We start from the raw sequence: 19,955 nt of genomic DNA on the forward strand, positions 1-19,955 counted from the left end.
AAGAGAAAACCCAAACACCCCAACATAACCAGCCCACAAAACCCAGAGACTATTACATCGCATCAACAAAAGATTAGATGAATAAAAGTAAAGAACCCTAAATATTTTGCAAGAGAATAATTAGACAAGGTAGAATACATACACAACCTTAACTTGCAGACATAAATGGGGATGCCATAGTAACCTTATGGAAATACCTTTTAAGAATCTGCATCAAAAAGGTACTGTATCTGTTGATTTAACTTTTTAGTATCAAATCTGATCAAACTCCCTTTCCATGTTAAATATGAAACCCATCCTCCCTCAAGCGGCATCTTATATTGAACAGTTTAGCTGACATTCTTGCTGCCAAAGCCAATTTTTAAGCATTTAAGTTATAACACATGGATCTACGTAATGTAAATACACAAGTTAAATGTGCTCCATTCCTGCAGCAAAAGCCAGGAACTGACAAGCAGATTTTTAGTCTAATTAATCAAAAGGCTTCTTCTATGTCTTAAGTTGAGATGGGTAAACATGAAGAGACTTCAGAAACAAGGACACTACATATATACCCAACTCACAGCTTCCCCCTTCATTCCAGCACCAGGTAAGGTCCAAATAAGCATCACAATACTCATTGTTCCAGCCATCATCGACAAACTTCCGAAGGGAAAGCATCCATTGCACAGCCCAGGATTACACCCTTTTCTTTTTTTACAAAATTGAGATATTATTAGAAGCGTAAGGCACCCCCCCCCCCCCCCCCCGGTACACAGGAAGCCCAGGATTTCACCCTTAATGTGGAATATATCTCAGGACACCAGAATTGTTTTCTTTGAAAAGAAAACAGCTGTTAAAACACCCTCCCTTCACTTTAGCCCCAACCCCCACCCTTTCCTTTTCTTTCCCAAATTCTTTCCCAAATGGAAACAAGGTTGATAAGATGATTTACTTCCCTTATGTATCATTCCTCATGTAACACAATAGAGCTATAGAACTACATTATCGCATGGCAATATAAGAATAACGATAATAAAAACAACTGTAGTAAATATCATGATACCAAATAACAATACAATAAAAAACGAGAACACCCACAACAATAACATTAATTACAAAGATTTTTTTTTATGAATAATAATTTTTCAGAAGAATAAGCAAAGCCCTCGTATACGAAAAGTATACAAGAGATGCAACCACCCTATTGGAGACAAAAATCTAAAAAGTCAACAAGATCTACAAGATTAGAGGAAGAAAAACTAGGAACATAAGCTACAACCCAATCTAAAAGAGATCTCAAAATGGAGGATTTTAAACGTAGCACATTGTTATTATTAATAACAAAGATGATAATGGCAATAACAGCAAAAACTATAAGAAGAACAAGAACAGTAACATGTTTTTAGATGCCAATTCTCTAAATGTGTTTTGTATTAGATTAGGACTAGTCATTAATTGAGTCAGTTCAGCAACACAAGTTTCAGAACATCTGTTGATATTTCATCAAGGCAAAAGTTATGCTGAGAACTCACTTCCTAACGCCGAAGATTCAATTCATGTGCATTCATGAATTGGACACAAATTCACATTTGCATTACTCAAAACTATTTAATGATAAATATATAAATGAGTGTGGTGTGGGGACAAGGCCCTTAAGGAAGCTTTTCTATATTTATTTGGTATTGCTTGCGCTAAAGATGCTTCCGTAGCAGCCCACCTGGAGCTTTCTAGTGGTTCCAATAAGTGGAACGTAAGCTTTGTTAAAGCGGCTCATAATTGGGAGGTGGATGTTTTTGCCTCTTTTTTCAATTTGTCGTACTTAATCAGAGTAAGATAGAAAGATGAAGACAAACTATGGTGGACCCCCTCTAAGAAAGGGTTGTTCATTGTTAGCTCCTTCTACAATGTCCTTATTTGTAATGGTGGCATTCATTTTCCTTAGAAGAGTGTTTGGCAGACCAAGGTTCATTTGAGAGCAGCTTTTTTGCTTGGTTTGCGGCCCTAGAAAAGATCATTACCACGAACAATCTTAGGAAGAAGCATGTCGTTGTGGTTGATAAGTGTTGTTTATGCAAGAGGGATGGAGAAACTGTGGACCATCTTCTTTTGTGAGGTAGCTTGTGCATTATGGAGTACGGTTTTCAGTCGTTTTGAGCTTTCTTGAGCTATACCTAGAAGAGTAGCTGATTTGTATGCTTGTTGGTAAACTGGTGGTAGCACTCAAAGGGCTGCTGTGTAAACGATAATGCCTTCTTGTCTCTTGTGGTGTCTCTGGAAGGAGCGGAATGATAGAAATTTTGAAGAGCATGAGAGAACGTTGGTAGAGCTTATGTCCTAATTTTTTAATACTCTATATATTTGGAGAGCTGCGTTTTTATCTCTCTTTGTGCTTAGCTTTCATGATTTTCTTGTTCTTTTTTGTCCTTCTAACTAGGTGTTTTCTCTTATATACTTCTTGTGTACCCGAATTGCGCCTTTCACTTTTAATGATAATTCAAGTACTTATTAAAAAAAAAAAAAAACATAAGAGATCTCAAAAATGAAGATTTTAAACGTAGCACATTGTTATTATTAATAATAAAGACGATAATGACAATAACAGTAAAAACAATGAGAAGAATAAGAACAGTAGCATCTTTTGGATGCCAATTCTCCAAAAGTGTATTGTATTAGGATTTAGGACTAGTCATTGATTGAGTCATTTCAGCAACACAAGTTTCGGAACATCTGCTGATATTTCATCAAGGCGGAAGTTATACTGAGAACTCACTTCCTAACGCCGATTCAATCAACAGCCATACAGAAGTTATCATTGACACAAATCCGCATATGCATTACTCAAAACTATTTGATTAGAAATATATAAATGAATGATACAGCCTATGGAGTCATTCTTCAAGTACGGAGTTGAAATTAAAAAACTTTTGATGTGGATCTTTCTTTCATCACTCTTTTTTCTTTGATTGGTTCAGTCAGCAAATAAACACTCAAGAAACAAACTTTGCAGGGAAAGAAAATAGGAATGGTACTAAATTAACTCCCAGGATCTATTAGTGTGACTGGCACGTCAATACCATCCCAAATCCATAGAATGCTAGTCAATTACGAGCAAGCATGTAACTATAAGTCTAACTCAAGAAGTGTTTTCAGCATTTTGGAACTTAAATTATTGGAAGAGTACAAACAAGGACGAGAAATTGTTTCTACCTCAACAGGTGTTGCTAAAATCAAAAGATATTGGATAGCTTCAACAAAAACACCAGGTTTAGATTTGGCAAGCCCAACAGCACATATAGCTTGTTCCTCCCCATTGTATTCAGGACATTGACCATCCCTAATCAAGAGAGAATGTTAGAAAGAAAGTAGTAGAAAGCATGTAGGGAAGAAAACCATTGAATCACATTTCAAAAACTTATTACAATAGAACACTGATTAGAAAAATGGATAATGATTCTCAATATTAAGTATCCGGTGCATTATTCTCTCATAAGCGTCACAAACAAGTTTAATGCATCCTTAGCACGTTTCACAGGCTCAAGGTTGTACCAACTAAGAAGAAGAAGAAGAACAGAAAGAACCTACCAGTTTTAGAGTATAGGAAGGTGACTAAAGAACTAAAAAATAAAAGTAGAGGGACAACTATATAGAAGAATGAAATTAGCAGGATAAGTACCACTGTGGAAGACCTTTCTTTCTCTAAAGTCCTACCATCTAGTCTGGTGGCATGTTTTTGTGTGTTAGCCCTACCAAACAGCAAGAACTCTTTTGAGTCAATCATGAACCAAAGAAAACAAATGAGCATTGTGGTATACAGTATCGCGAGTGACAGTGTCTTTCTTATATGGCGATTCACATATTGTAGATTCAAAACCGAAGCAATGGTGTTTCTACCCTTATTTATGCAAAAAAGTAAATTTATAACTCAACACTGAAACTAAAAGAATCCAGGCAATGACCCATTTATAATAGTAGATATATCATTTATATATTTTTTACGTATGTATTCACAAAATCTCTGGCTAATACATCAAAGAGATTCCATTAATGTCCAATGAAATATGCAAAAAGGATGTGACTTCTCAATCCAAGCAAAAAGGATTTAAACAGAACCTTGTCCAAGCCAAACACGAGTTCGACCCTAGGCTGACTGCACAAACCAATGTACTGATTGTAATAAATTAGCATGCTGCTGATGCTTGAAAATCTTAGTGTATGTTTGATAAGTGTTTTGAAAAGGCTTTAATTTGTTTATCTATGCAGGAGGTGTCACCCATTTTATATTAAAATTTGGACAAGTCATCTTGAGGTGATCTTCCCAAGACCACAAATCCATGTGTTCACCTCATCTCCCTTCAAAGACCACTGACCAGAGCTCGCTCCCACCCTCAACAAGTAGAAAATACAGCAAAATATTACTCTCCTGAAATGAAGGACAGTCACAATCAAGGAGTTCTCACATATGTCTTGAGCTTAGAAATTATAGTTTTTGATCCTTCTAGTCCAGGTCACCAGCCTGAATAACGTCTTTTGTAGTTGTAGAGGCAGCCAGCCATTCTACACATTATATAAGAGTTTCTTAAAGTATCAAATTCAGTAATAAAACATAGCGTTGAAACATAATTTGCATCTTGGCAATAAGTGGAATAAAGAAGGCAGAAAGGTACTTGGCTTGGTTGGCAATACTTCTTAGGACAGAGCATTAACAAACAACTCAAAACACAAACTACTTTCACATTTATGTCGCATCATAACCGAAAAGCAAAAAGCACCCTTTTTTTTTATAAGTAATTGCAATTTTATAAAAAACAGCGTAAGGCGCCCCTAGTACACACGGAGTACACAAGAAGCAACAACCTCACCACCGACCCGACAATGAACAGCCCACAAAACAACCCAACCCTAAGCCCCTAAAGCTCACAATCTTCAATCATATCCCACCTCCTATGGTCCTCATCAAGGGCAGAGAGGAAAGCCATAGTTCTATCCCCCTTATCCCCAAAAAACATAGAGCACGCCAAGGACAGCGCCAAAGGAGAGGTAGCCTGGAGACCACCCGCAGAATTGAGAGGGCAGGCGCTTGAGAAACTACGATTTGCCTGTGAAAGAGAGGAGCTCGACTCAAGAAACCCCTGCCTGAGAAAACCCATATCTTCGTGATTTCCTTGACCCATCACCGGCTTTGGCTTCCTCCCTTTACGTTTGTACTGAATAAGAGGCTTGGACGTGGGTTCTTCCAGGGAAGAGGAAGGGAGAATCCTCCCTTCCGGCGAGCCCATCACAATGGAAACTTGAGAACCCAAGGCAGAAGTCTCCGACCCACGCCCTAAGTCCACAAGATCAAGAACCTGTGGAAAAAGCTTCCGACCAGCCTCTGAGGAAGCCATAGAATCCGTAAAAATAGCCCCAGAATCTGTCGACAGCAAGGTCACCAGCCCAGAAGACACTGGAATAGAAGAGGGAGACGCCGGAACAAAAAATAAAGGCGACGCCGAACCCGCTACCTCAGAGGCATCTGACGAGGCAATCTCCATACTCCCAGAAGGAGAACGAACTAGAAACATCTCAAAAGACATCTCCTTCTAAAAAGTTTTACCAAACGAACCCGCTATTTTTACACTAATTATTGATAGCCTATGGAATTTACCTATGTATATATACGCATATACTTATAGATATGTACACGTGTCTATCTTTATGTAGGTACATAGGTATGTGTGTACATGTGTATGAGTGTAAATACGGATATGTATATACACAAATATATGCATGTGTCGATACAAACATTTAAGCATATATACATGCATGTTTATGTGTACATATGTAAGGTTTGAAGATTAATTTGGCCAAGTCAATGCTGGTTCCTGTGGGTGCTGTGGACAATCTGGATGAGCTGGCCGGTGTTTTGGGCTGTGGTGTCTCCTCTCTACCTATAAAGTATCTTGGGCTTCCGTTGGGGGCTCCTTTTAAGGCCAAGTTCATTTGGGATGATGTTGTTGGAAAGATAGAAAGACGGCTGGCTAGCTGGCAAAGGATGTACCTGACTAAGGGTGGTAGAGTTACCCTTATAAAGAGTACTTTATCTAACCTCCCCACGTACTTACTTTCCCTTTTTCCCATCCCTTCCAGTGTGGCTAATCGCATAGAAAAACTTTATCGGGATTTCTTGTGGGGAGACCTAGGTGATGATTTCAAATATCACCTGGTTTGCTGGTCCTTGGTTTGTACTCCTATTCCAGAAGGTGGTTTGGGTTTACGGAATTTGAGGATGTTTAATCAAGCGTTATTAGGGAAGTGGTTGTGGCGTTATGAGCACGAGAAAGAGGCTTTGTGGAGATCAGTTGTAGATGCTAAGTTTGGTTCTGTACGGGCTGGTTGGTGTTCTCTAGATCCCCCTGGGACTCATGGAGTAGGGCTTTGGAAGTTTATTAGGAAGAGATGGAGTTCGTTTAGTAGGCATACCAAACTTATCTTGCGTAATGGATCTAGAATTAGATTCTGGGATGATTTGTGGATCGGAGAGATGCCCCTCAAGGAAGCTTTTCCAGGTTTGTATGACATAGCTTGTGACAAGAGCTCGCTAGTTGCAGTGCATTTGAATTTGGAGTACGAGCCTTTCCAGTGGGATGTCAAATTCATTCGAGCTGCTCATGACTGGGAGGTGGATGACTTGGCTTCTTTTTTCGCCTTATTGTATTCTATAAGAATAGAGTGTGATGCAGAAGACAAGCTTTGGTGGTCTCCTTCTCGCAAAGGGAAGTTTGATGTTAGTTCCTTCTATAAGACTCTTGTTTACAAGGAGTCTGTTTGTTTTCCTTGGAAGAGTATTTGGCGAACTAAGGCTCCTTCGAAAGTGGCTTTTTTCGCATGGACGACAGCGCTAGGGAAGATTCTTACTTTGGACAATCTTAGAAAGAGACAAATCATTGTGATTAATAGATGTTGCATGTGCAAAAAGAATGAGGAGTTTGTGGATCATCTTCTTCTTCACTGTGAGGTTGCTTGTGTTCTGTGGAATGCCATTTTTTGTCGTTTCAGACTGTCTTGGGTGATGCCTCGTCGGGTGGTAGATCTTTTTGCTTGTTGGTGGACGGGTGGTCACTCTCGGAGTGCGGTGGTGTGGAAGATGGTTCCTAGCTGCCTCTTATGGTGCTTGTGGATGGAACGTAATTATAGACAGTTCGAGGACAAAGAAAGATCAATGGAGGAACTCTTGTATTTTTTCTTTTCTTCTTTGTATTCTTGGATGGCCGCGTTCCTAGCACCTTCAGGGATTAGTTATAATGATTTTCTTGTTTTATTTTCCTCTTCTTAGCAGCCGTTCTTGTATACTCCCTGTGTACTTGATCGCATTTTGCGTTTTTAATAAAATTTTACTTACTTATCAAAAAAAAAATGTGTACATATGTATGTACAACAAAGAGAAGCCAGCATTGTGTCGAGGGAATTCCAACCCGGTTGTTGCAGAAGAGTTTGACTGAATTGACAAGTTTATTAAAGTTTGAGAAAACTCTTATCCTTCAAACTACAAAATGTAGATTTTGTTTTTCTTTCTTGTTTATTGGTAAACAACTCATACACTCCATCCTATTCTTACATGTTTTTAAAATATTGTCTCCCCCCCCCCCCGCGGAAAAAAAAAAAAAAAAAACAAAAAAACAAAACAAAAATAGAACTAGGGAGTAAACAAGCTGAAGCTTGGCTCAAAGGAGGATATATAGGGCTCAAGCTCAAGGTCTACTCACTATGAGCTTGACGAGCTACACGATAAGCCTTAAAATTTAAAGCAGACCCAACTTTTTTCAAGGCTCACGGCCCATATCAAACAAATAAGCATTTTAGAAAAGAAGGAGCCCCAAGTCAACAATGGGCATGAACAGAGGAGTTTCAGGCTCTATTAATAGCCAGCAAACTTCCCCAGCTATCTCACAGTCAATGTAGGAAACGCAGGTCTCAAGTCTGGAAAAAGAAGATACCCATCGACCTTTCTAGTTTTTCGATGTTGGGACAAGAAACTCTCTCATTAAAGTCTCATGCTCAAGTCCCACATTGCCCAGAAATGAGAAACTTGAGGAGAAGTATCTCCATGAAATCTAATGCATCACCCTGTTTTCATCTGCCTTCTCAAGCAGGCTCGCAAGCTCATGAGTTGAGCACCATGACATTCGAGCTAGGCTGCTGTTTTGACTAATCAAGCATACGGATAAGGCTTGGCCTTAGCTCATTTGGATCAACAAACAACCTGAGCATTTGAAAAAGCCACTTGTGAGTGGTTCATCTCATTTACACCCTTATTTAGAATGGTATTACCATTGGATAAAATCAATGATGTTATCTACAAAGTTATGTCCTCTCAATTTAATTTTCAAATCTAGTCTACCAATTAGCTTGGCATCTGCTTAATATGTTATATCTTTGGGTGTCGGCGCATAGCCCTGGTAATATGTTGTTCGCTGACTTTTTACTTTCTTGTTCTTTTATTTCCTTTGTATAGGGGCTTCTTTTGTATACTTCATGTGTACTAGGGTTGCGCCCCTCTGCGCTTTTTAATGAAATCTTACTTATCAAAAAAAAAATTAGCTTGGCATCTGTTAAGGATATGATAGTCAACTCACATCACATACCCGGATCCCACTCAGTAGCCGTCCTCTTATAGCTCAACGGCTATATTGCCATATTTACTTTCCTAGAACAGAATATTTTTACCTTATGTAATCTATGACAGTGTATCATGCCTTATACACGGCACATTGTATCTTTGTATATTCTTCTAAATAGTACATCAATACTAAAACCTAAGCATCAAGTGCTTAAGGCTTTTACCGTAGTTCTCTATTAAGTTTACATGGTATCAAAGCCTACCAACAGCCAACACTTATCTATGGCCACTGTCACTCCTCCTGCCGGAACCAGTCCTACTGCTTCCGATCTCATGCCCAATGTCACCGTGCCCTAGACTGTTATCATCGCATGGACTATGCCTACCAAGGCCGTCATCCACCCATGCAACTTGTTGCCATGACTGCTCAGACTAATGAAGAATTTGCTAATCAAGACTGGCTTGTTGACTCCGGTGCAAACACACATGTCACGGCCGATTCATCCCTCCTCACCGACCCTCAACCGTTTGATGGTTCAGAAACTGTTGGTGTCGGTAATGGCACAGGTTTGCATGTTTACAACACCAGTTCTTTCATTGTTCAATCCCCTAATTCTGCATCTTCTAAACTACTCTCAAATATTTCACATTGCCCTGCTGCTTCTGCCAATTTGCTTTCTATTAATAAATTTTGTAAAGACAATAAATGCTGGTTTGCTCTAACTGATATTGATTTCACTATGAAGGACAATTTGACAGGGAAGGTTCTGCTCCACAGACCCAGTGAAATGGGTTGTACCCCATCCGGTTGCACCCTCATTCCTTGAATAAAACACCCGGGTTCACTGCTCTCCTTGGTGTCAAAACCACTGACATGGTCTGGCATCAGCGACTGGGACACCCATCTACCTCTATTTTTCAGCACCTGCTTCGTCATCAGCACCTTCCCCTTCTCGATTCTGTCAGTCAGTCCAATATTTGTGAGTGTTGTCAACTTGGCAAGTCCAAGCAACTTCCGTTTTCAGAGTCTATTAGGAGTTCCTCGAGTCCTTTAGAAGTCATCCACTCTGATGTATGGACCTCCCTGGTTCCATCACTGAATGGGTGTACTATGTTTTGTTTATTGATGAATACAGTCGATTTACTTGGTTGTATCCTATTATGAATAAAAGTGAAGTTTTTCAATGTTTTATTAAGTTTAAATTCCTAGTTGAAAATCTATTCTCTACTATTATTAAATACTTTCAAACCGATAATGGTGGAGAATACACATCCACCACCTTCAAACAGTTTTTAAGCCAAAAATGGCATTTTCCACCGTCTTACATGCCCACACACCTCTCAGCAAAATGGTATTACTGAAAGAAAGCATAGACACATAGTTGAAACCGGCTTAATCCTACTAGCTCAATTCGGATTACCCCCTAAATATTGGGTCGACTCCTTTCTTACTTCTATTTTCCTTATCAACCGCTTGCCTTCACTAGTCACACAAAACAACTCACCTTTCTTCAAACCCTTCAAGGAAGAACCCGATTACACACTCCTACACGCCTTTGGTTGCCTCTGTTATCCCCTTCTTCGTCCCTAAGTTGCACATAAGCTACCCTTCCGAAGCAAGCCTTGCCTCTTTCTCGGCTATGGTGCCAATCAACGTGGCTACCGATGCCTTGATCCCCAATGTCTCAAAGTATACCTTTCCCACAATGTTGTTTTTTATGAAACCAAATTTCCAGTCAAGACACCATCTCTCTCCCAAGGTTCCTGTAAAATCACTACACCCCAAATACTCCTGTCTTCTTTCAACCAGCAACCCTATCCCCACTAACCCCTCCCCAAAACTCATTCCTTGCCTCCTCCTTTCCCAATCCCTCATCTCCAATCTCTTCCACCCCAATGCCTCCCACTGCAACTCCATCTCCCGTCCCTACCACATCCTCAATCTCTATCTCTCTGCCTCCATCCCCACCCCCTACTCTCATCCCCTCCCCTATTTTTGCTCCCCCCCTCCCTAACTACCTCGTTGCCCCTAGCAACCGTCCTACCACACGATCCCAAACCGGGTCATCCAAACCCAAAACTTATCCTAACTTCATCACTTTTCATGCTACCAAACATCCTCTAGTCACATATACCTCTATCCTCCCACCCGAACCATCCACATACCGTCAAGCTGCGTCCCAACCAGAATGGCTTGCTGCCATGACTGCAGAATTCCAAGCCTTGCTCTCCAACAACACTTGGTCCCTTTGTCCCCGCCCTTCAAACCATAATGTTGTCCACATCAAATGGGTCTACAAACTTAAACAAAAACCGGATGGGAGCATTGACCGTTACAAAGCTCATCTCGTCGCCAAAGGCTTTGATCAACTTTCTGAAATTGATTACCATGATACCTTTAGATCCTGTCATTAAACCCCCTACCATTCGGTTACTCATTGCTTTAGCCGTCTAGTTTGACTGGAAAATCAAACAATTGGACATCTCCAATGCGTCCCTTCATGAATTCCTTGATGAAGATGTTTATATGAAACAACCTCAAGGATTTTTAGACTCTCAGTTCCCCACCTATGTGTGCAAATTGCACAAAGCTCTCTATGGTCTCAAACAAGCTCCCCGGGCTTGGTTCACCCGGCTTTCTACCACTTTATTAGAAATTGGGTTTTCTAGTTCTCAAGTTGATCCTTCTCTTTTTATTTTTCACACTAACGGATCTCACATCTTTCTCTTAGTCTATGTCGACGACATTATTGTCACAGGTAAGAATGAAGCCACCATGCAATCGGTTATTGGCAAACTCCAAATTTATTTTGCCATGAAGGACCTCAGCTCCCTCTCCTACTTCCTTGGCATCCAAACCACCCGGGACTCTACTGGCATTCATCTCCGGCAATCAAAATACATTCAGGACCTTCTCCACAGTGTTGGCATGACCGACTCCAAGCCCTACTGCACCCCTGGCATCTCTGGCTCCAAGATGTCAAAGCACAATGGTGATTTTTTTTTTTTTTTTTGATAGGTAATAAATAGAATATTATTAAAAAGCGTAAAAGGCGCCCCTAAGCATACAGGGAGTATACAAAAAGGACACAAAAAAAAAAGGAAACATCCGAAAAACCCAAAAAAGAAAATTACATCAAATCCCCATCTTCTTGCCCCTGTCCCGACTAGAACCCATTCCCCTAGCATCGAAATTGATAGAACATTCTAGATTCTTGACCTCTCTTTTTCCCTTTTTCCTTTTTATCTCCTTATCCTTCTTAGGAGGGGATTCAAAGTCAAAGCGCTCATCCTCGATCAAAGCCAAAAAATCTAGAAATCCCTTCTGATAAGATCCCACGAACGAAACCCCCATCGTGCGAAAACACGACTTGCTCTCTTCCACAACCCTGGAGTAAACAACAACACTATCCTTTGGAACAACCCCTTTAGAAGAATCCCCCACCTCAACGATTCCAGACGGCAAACCAGGAACCAGGGGGCACCCAACAACACTTCCTTTTGGATCAACCCCCTTTGAAGATTCCCCCACCTCAACGACCCTAGACGATAAACCAGTTAACTGGGGGTGCCCAACCACAAAGGGGAACGGTCTTAGCCAATGAGGAAACAAAACCCACTGACCACAGGGAAAGGAAACCGAAACCCCAGGAAGACCCAAGAGATTAACCCACCAAAACTCCTTCCCAAGGCAGGGACATCCACAAGCATCCCTGCCTGCCGACGGAGAGACGATGTTCGATACAAAGAATTACCAGAAGGCGCACTAAGAGCAACGCCGACGAGATCACGCCCAGCACCGACAGACGAGTCACCAATCTCCCCAAACTGAAAAACCTCAACGCCCGACCTCACCCCAGCTGACGGAAGAACCCCTGCCTGCCGAAGGATGAGCCCTGATTCGGAAGAACTTGAAACTAAAGAAGGCCGCACCCCAGAAGGAATACCACTCAGAAACACCGGCGGACGCAACATCAGCGCCGGAAGAGAGGAAGGGACGGCACCCTCATTGACTGACTCGACCACAGGAACGAGCACCCGATCACTGGATCTAGCCCCGGAAAGAGACAGAGCCATATCCACCCCAGGATCTGCCGCCGAAGTCACGTCCGGCCGAAGGGCGCTCCCATGGAACTCCATCGAACGCTGAAGACAACCCTGACCCGAGCCCCGCCCCGATATTGCACCATCAGCCGACGACAGCTTACAGCCCGAAACATCGTCCGAATTGGCATAGGGCTTAAACTTTGCCCCAGCCCGAAACCCTTTAACAACAGACTTTACCCTCTTAAGCACCCGACCCGCCACAAAACCCACCCTACGTTTAAGCCCAAGGGAAGACTTATAGCCCAGCTTTTTCGGCAAGCCACAGGCCCAAACCAGCGCCTTGGAGAACTGGCCCAAGATTTCAATCACCTTCTCGAACACTCCAACCAGTCCCTCCCCTTGCAGAGAAACGTCACCCTCAACGGCTGAATTCCTGGACACGCCAGCCTGCCTACAAACACAACCTCGAGACCTGGACTGGTCTTCTGCACGAAGGTTCAAACCCGAGACGCCGACCGGTTGCTCCTCCAGAACGGAGCAATCACTCACCTGAAAAACCGCCCCCATCTCCATTCCCCGCAGCTGCGTCTTCTCCACGTCGCACCTAACCGGCAGAGGCCAATCACCAATCATCTTTGTCTCAACCCTAGTTCCTGAGACGGTAGCTGCTGAACTCACCACCGCCACAAACGACGGACGTCCTGAACCTATCCCCAATTTACCGCCCGACGGCAAAACACCAGAAGAAGAACGACCGCCAGAAGACGAAGGCCCACACATGTTATCCAGAAAATCCAACATTTTGCTCAGCTCCCCAGAAACACGGCTCCACCCTCTCCCGTCCCGACCTTCAGGAAAAAGGATGCACCCTCTTCGACCTCTGTCGAAAACTGCCACCTCCAAGAACCGCCCAGACCTGTTTTCACCTCTCCGAGTGATGGTCGCCTTTGATCCCTCCCTAAAGGATTTGACGAAATCCTCGATCCCAGCATTACCCAAGACTTCTTCCACCCTCGACAGTAACCAAGCAGTGCAACTCAACCCGAGAACAGCATAACCTGAAAACCCTTTTCTCTTTTCCTCCACCCGAAGCTCCGCAGACCCTGCTTCCACCGAGAACCGGAAGGACTTTGCCTCCACATAGAACCGGCTCTCCATAAGGCAGAAGCCGACACCCCTACAGGGAAGACATCCCTTCCAAACAAACGGAACAAAAACTCACCACCCAGCAACCACTGAGAGATTTAAGAGAGAACGACAGAGAGACCGAAGGCTAAGGTAGAACCCCAGGCGGTACGTGCCTGCACGCGCCACCGCAATGAAGAAAACGGATGAGAAGCGAGAGAAAAAACTTAACTATAAATTTTATTGCCAGAGAGCTCTCCCCAACCCTTCCGACTATCAACAAATAGTTGAGGCCCTTCAATATGCCACCCTCACATGCCCAGACATTGCCTATTCCGTAAATCAGCTATGCCAGCACATGCAAGCTCCCACCTCAGTCCACTAGACAGCAGCCAAACAGGTTCTTCATTACCTAAAAGGCACCATAGATTCTGGTCTTCGTTATACCAAAGGCTCCTTCACCCTCCATGGCTTCTGTGACTCCCCGATTGGGCAGGCAGCCCTGACGATTGCCACTCCACAACTGGATATGGTGTCTTCTTTGGTTCCAACCTCATCTCCTGGTCTACTAAGAAACAAACTGTCGTCTCCAGAACAAGCACCGAAGCCGAGTACAGTGCCATGTCTATCACCACCGCTAACCTCTACTAGCTCTGCATGCTCTTCAAAGAATTACAGCTTCCATTACCTTCTCCTCCCACAATTTGGTGTGATAACTCTGGCTCCCTTGCCATTGCCTCCAATCCTGTCTCCCATGCCCGAACCAAGCACATCGAAGTTGACGTCCACTTCATCCGAGAAAAGGTTCTCAACAAAGACATTTAGCTCCACTACCTCTCCACCATTGACCAAATTGCCGACATCTTCACCAAAGGTCTCACCGCCAACCACTTATGCTTCTTGCGTGACAAACTTCCGGTCGTCCCTCCCATTAGTTTGCAGGGGGTGTTAAGGATATGATAGTCAACTCACATCACATACCCGGATCCCACTCAGCAGCCACCTCTACCAACTCAACTTCACTCATAAACAGCACACAAACCCTAGCAGCCGCCTCCACAGACAGCACACAAACCCTAGACCAATCAGCCGTGAATCAAGGCAATCTTCCCCAACATACACATAATCGGATATCCTCTCCATATCAAACCTACATCTAGCATTATTCTCTCGCATCATTCCTCTTATAACTCAACGGCTATATTGCCATATTTACTTTCCTAGAACAGAATGATTCTTACCTTATGTAATCTATGACAATGTAACTTATCAAAAAAAATCTATGACAATGTATCATGCCTTATACACGGCACATTGTATCTTTGTAAATTCTTATAAATAGTACATCAATACTAAAACCTAAGCATCAAGTGCTTAAGGCTTTTACCCTAGTTCTCTATTAAGTTTACAGCATCTTTACTATTCTGCAAATCACTGGCTGACCAGAGGATAAATTATCACATCCATGGAAAGGGCAGCAAAAAAAACTATAAATTACTCAATAAAAATCAAGAATACTCACCACTTGTCAAAACGCCAAAGAAACAAAGAATTATCTACTGATGCCCATGCCCTACGTATCTCAGGGAATATTCCACATAATGCAGTTCCTTCACCACCAGCTGCATTGTATCTTTCAATCAATACTGGAGGCAACTCCCATGTATCCACCACCTCAACCATAGGAGGCCACTGCAATGAATTCACATAAAATTTTAAGTGATGGAGACGGGGTAAAAAAATCCATTTCCAAGAATCCAAGATGTCCATGGAAGCATACTTTACCATCAAAGATATCAAATTGTTAATGTAAAGAGCAAGCATACAAGCATTTTCTTTTTTTTACAAATAAAATTCTGAAAGATAATTGAATCCAGCAAGCTTAGGAATGAACAGAAATATAATTACACAATGGAATGATGCCAATATCAATAAAAATATCCCACTTCAATCCATGAGATCACAAACCATACCCTCACATTATGACTTATGACGTTACAGTTATTAGCAAATAATATGCAGCTAGCGTTTCTGTCAGTGCATCTTACCAAAAAGAATGAAAGCCAATGAAAACTCCTCCACCTCACAGGGTAATTCGTTGAAAGAAATCTAAGATTATTAACAAATTTTTAGACTTTCTTCAAAACAAAAATATAAAAAATAAATAAATAAAATAGACATCCACTTCTTGTTCTTGCCTGAAAATGCAATAATATGACCTTAGACAAGCAGTGTCGGGAAGCATTATTCTTATCCATCCTGACTCCGTGCAGACTACTCACGACATGACCCCCTTTCCTACCTCTTACCATCCATCATAACTAAAAGGTGACACACAACTACAAAAGGGTTACTTCCATATACTCATAGAGTATCAAATGATAGGGTCATTGACATACTAGTGGCAGGAATCAAATTACAACAAGAAAAGATTCTTTGAAAACCCTTACAAGAGTAGAAATGTTCAAGCACCCAAGCAAGTGTCGGAATCATATCAAACACGAACACCAAAACATGAATATTTTAATACCATTTCTGTCACGTTTATATATGAGGCAAATTATTAGCATAAGAGAAACGGTTGTACTTGTCTAAAGGGGGTAGGATTACCTTGATCAAGAGCACTTAATTCCAACTAATTTGCTTTTTAGATTGTAGTACTCTTTAGGGTACTCGACTCTCTTGTATACTCTTTGTATACAAGGGCCTTGCCCTTTTCTTTCAATATTATCATTATTCATCAAAGAAAAAACTTTGTCTAACTTCCCTACCTACTTCATTTCTTTGTTTCCCCCTCCCACCTAGCGTTGCCAAACAAATTTAAAAGTTACAACGGGATTCTTGTGGGGATGCATGGGTGAAGAGGTCAACTTCTACCTGGTAAGTTGGTCCAAGGTGTGTTCTCTGATCACTGAAGGGGGTTTGGGGGTTTGGAATTTGCTCACTTTCAACCGAGCCCTTATGGGGATGTGGTTATGGTGTTATGCTTATGAGAGAGAGGCTCTTTGGAGAATGATAAAGGATGTTAAATACAGTAGTCAATGGGCTGGGTGGTGTTCTAATGGAGTCATTGGGTCATATGGGATGGGGCTCTAGAAATTCATTAATTGGGGTTGGCAGAAGTTTTCTAGATATACTATATTTGAGGGGATACAGCTCCATGATTAGTTTTTGGCACAATGTGTGGTGTGGAGAACATCCCCTTAAGGTAGCGTTTCCAGAGTTGTATAAGAGTGTCTACCTTAGGGTGCTTCTGTGGCAAATTATCTTCAATTCTCTAATGGCTCTCCTCAATAGAACATTAATTTTGTTAGAACAAAGCATGATTGGGAGTTGGAATTATTTTTCTCGTTTTGATCAATTTATTCCATCAAATTGAAACAGGACGGTGTATACAAGCTTTGTTGGAACCTCTCCAAGAGAGGGTTGTTTGATATAAGAATGTTCTATAATGTCTAATCCCCATGATAGCACTCCCTTCCCTTGGAAGTGTATTTGGCGGAGTAAGGCCCCTTTGAGAGTTACTTTCTTCGCTTGGTCAGCCACTTGAAGTAAGATCCTCACTTTGGATAACTTAGAAAAGCAGAATATCATTGTGGTAGATTGGTGTTGCATGTGTAAAAAAAGTAGGAAAACTAGTTGACCACCTCTTACTCCATTGCAAAATAGCTAGTGCCTTATGGGTCTCAATGTTCGGTTTATTCGGTTAAGCGCGGGTCATGCCTCATCGAATGAGAGATCTCTTTGCTTATTGTAGAGGGCAATTTAGTAGTCTTCAAAGTGAAGCTATTTGAAAGATGATTCCGCTCAGTACGATATGGTGTATTTGGAAAAAAAGAAATTACCGAAATTTTGAAGACAGTGAGAGGATGGTGGCAAAGCTAAAGGCCTTCTTTTTCTATACCATTTTCCAGTGGATGGTTGCCTATGATTGTTTTCATATTTCTAGTTTTCATAACTTTTTTTTTTTACCTTTTTTCTTTTTCTAGTTAGGTATTTATCTTGTATACTTGAGTGCGCCCTTTGGTTTTAAATGAAATCGTTACGTAATTCATCTCAATTTTGATTAGTTTCTTAAATTTGCTAGAAAATGTTGTCTCTTTCTGGGTTACTCTCTGCAGATATTTAAATTGAACTAGGCCAAGCTTGATAATCTTATCACGAAAAGCTTAAAGAAAAATGAGGAACCAAAGTGGGAAAATGAGAATAAGAACACATGAACTGACAACCAAACCAATTAGTTCCAAAACTACGTTTAAATACAATGCTTCTAGTGACGTCGAGCTAAAGCAGTGACAAAATCACTTTAATAAACAAGGCAATTGGTCTTTGGGCATATAAGACCTTCTAACAAAGTTGTACAACCTAATAAAAAGAAAACTTTAAACAAAGCCTAAAAGAAAACTCTTCCCTCCCAACATGACTTCCGAACAAGCTCAAACTACCAGATTGCATTGTTCATACAGTATGATCCTCTTTTTAGTTGCAAAGTGAACACAAAACACGCGAGAGATTGAACCACATATTTTACATCTATTGGAACCCGAAAAGAAAATCTACAGCCTCCACTAAACAGACCCACCAAAATACAAAAATGCTACTTCCCCAGATGGATTGGCTAGGGACACTGCACGCAGTAAGACAACAAAAACAATGAAAATTATCGTGTTCCCAGCCAATTCAGCCGTGGACATAGCACTTCTAATACATATACATATAAATTAATAAATCTTAAAACTCATTCTCTCAGCAAGTTCGTAAATTCTTAAACAAAGGAATAAAAGTGAAACTTACTTTCCTTTTGAAAACACTATGTCCAACCTATGAAGCTCCAAATCCACAGAATCTTCCAATAACCCAATGCAAAAGGTAATTCATACAATTCAATCTTCCTCAACTATTTAAATAAAATTCGAAATTACCTCTCTGGGATGAGTCGTATACGGATGGCTGGCGTATCTCGAGGCTTCTAGGGCTTCTTCGAGGTCGAGCTGCGATGCCGCCTCTCGGCCAATGCGGTCGCTCACGACGAGACCTGCATTCGCAACATCACGCATCACGATCTCTTCTTCCCGCGACATCTCGCTCGAAACCCTAGATTTGATATAGATATCGAAATCGCTTCAGAACCCTGGAATGCTAGGATTGTAAAATTGAGAGCTTGAATGGGTCTGCTTTCCCTCGCTTCTCGGGAACCAAATGAGGGAAGTATCAAAATGAAGAGCGAAATTCAAAGTAGGAGGAGAGAGAAAGAGAGTAGCGTTCAAAGTAGGGTTTTGGGGAGGGTTTATTACTGGCGGGCAATTTGAGCGCTTTTGAAAACCGGATCGAACCGAGTCAACCGACGGTCCTAGTTTTTCACCCAAACCCTCGTGCCCTGTAATTATTTTCACCCAAATTTTCTGGATCATGACTCTCCCTCGCCTAACAAACACCAACGCATTGAACCTGTTAAAACAGATTCCGGTAGGTGACATGTCAATCAGTAATTCGCCGAAGTGCTCCTTCAAAACCTGCAAGCAAAAGTTGAGTCGGGGGGTGCCGACAATCTCGCTCCGATACTTAAGTAAGTGAATTGTTTGAGAATAAATGCTCAGAGTAATGTTAAGGAGATCAAGAGTGTACCTCAACCTCTGAAGAGATCCTGGTATTTATAGGGACTAAGGAGCAATTAAGATAGTTCCATGTTCATGCAAGAATCGATAGTTGAAGAAGACGTGGCTTCGGGCGCACGGATATTTCAGGTCCACGATCGCCTATTCTCGAGTGCATGATCCTTTAGGGGTGACATGTCATTGGTGAAGTTTCGGGTGCACGATCTAGATTTGTATCGTGCGTCATGCTCCTTTGATCCCGGATCATCTCGAGATATACGCGGGCGTAGGTGTCACTAGGCACCCAGGTCGGCTACCCAGGTCGGGTGAACCGGTTGGGCCCAAATGATCTTGATGGGCTTTTAGTACTTGAAGGTGTGACAAGTGATTTTCTCGATTGGTTTGGCACGGTCGGGTGGACCCCCATGGGCCCGTCTGACCAGGTTGGGCCTAGTACCCGAGGAAAGCGATATTCTCCCTAACAGTTACCTCCCAATTCTCTTATGCAAATTTTGTGCATAAGTGAATTTAGGTACAATCACTCGATCTCAACTTGCTTTGGATTTCAAATTGGGTTGAAGACACGTTGCCGAGAGCGGTCGATAGGCCTT

The 19,955-nt window shown here is 41.8% G+C and overlaps 1 protein-coding gene across 1 annotated transcript in view; it reads right to left on the minus strand.

Annotated features, from left to right (window-relative positions):
• LOC133877292 (nuclear pore complex protein NUP155) overlaps positions 1-19,131 on the minus strand; it is a 31,147-nt gene extending 12,016 nt beyond the window's left edge. Inside the window, exons 1-3 of the mRNA XM_062315546.1 lie at positions 18,673-19,131; positions 15,273-15,442; positions 3,190-3,316 (exon numbers count right to left, since the gene is read on the minus strand). Of these exons, the coding sequence (XP_062171530.1) occupies positions 3,190-3,316; positions 15,273-15,442; positions 18,673-18,831 (456 nt within the window). The 5' untranslated portion in view covers positions 18,832-19,131. The remainder of the gene's footprint in view (positions 1-3,189; positions 3,317-15,272; positions 15,443-18,672) is intronic.
• Positions 19,132-19,955: the final 824 nt, after the last annotated feature.

This window comes from Alnus glutinosa, chromosome 1, assembly GCF_958979055.1.
Source record: "Alnus glutinosa chromosome 1, dhAlnGlut1.1, whole genome shotgun sequence".
NCBI classification, from domain to species: domain Eukaryota; kingdom Viridiplantae; phylum Streptophyta; class Magnoliopsida; order Fagales; family Betulaceae; genus Alnus; species Alnus glutinosa.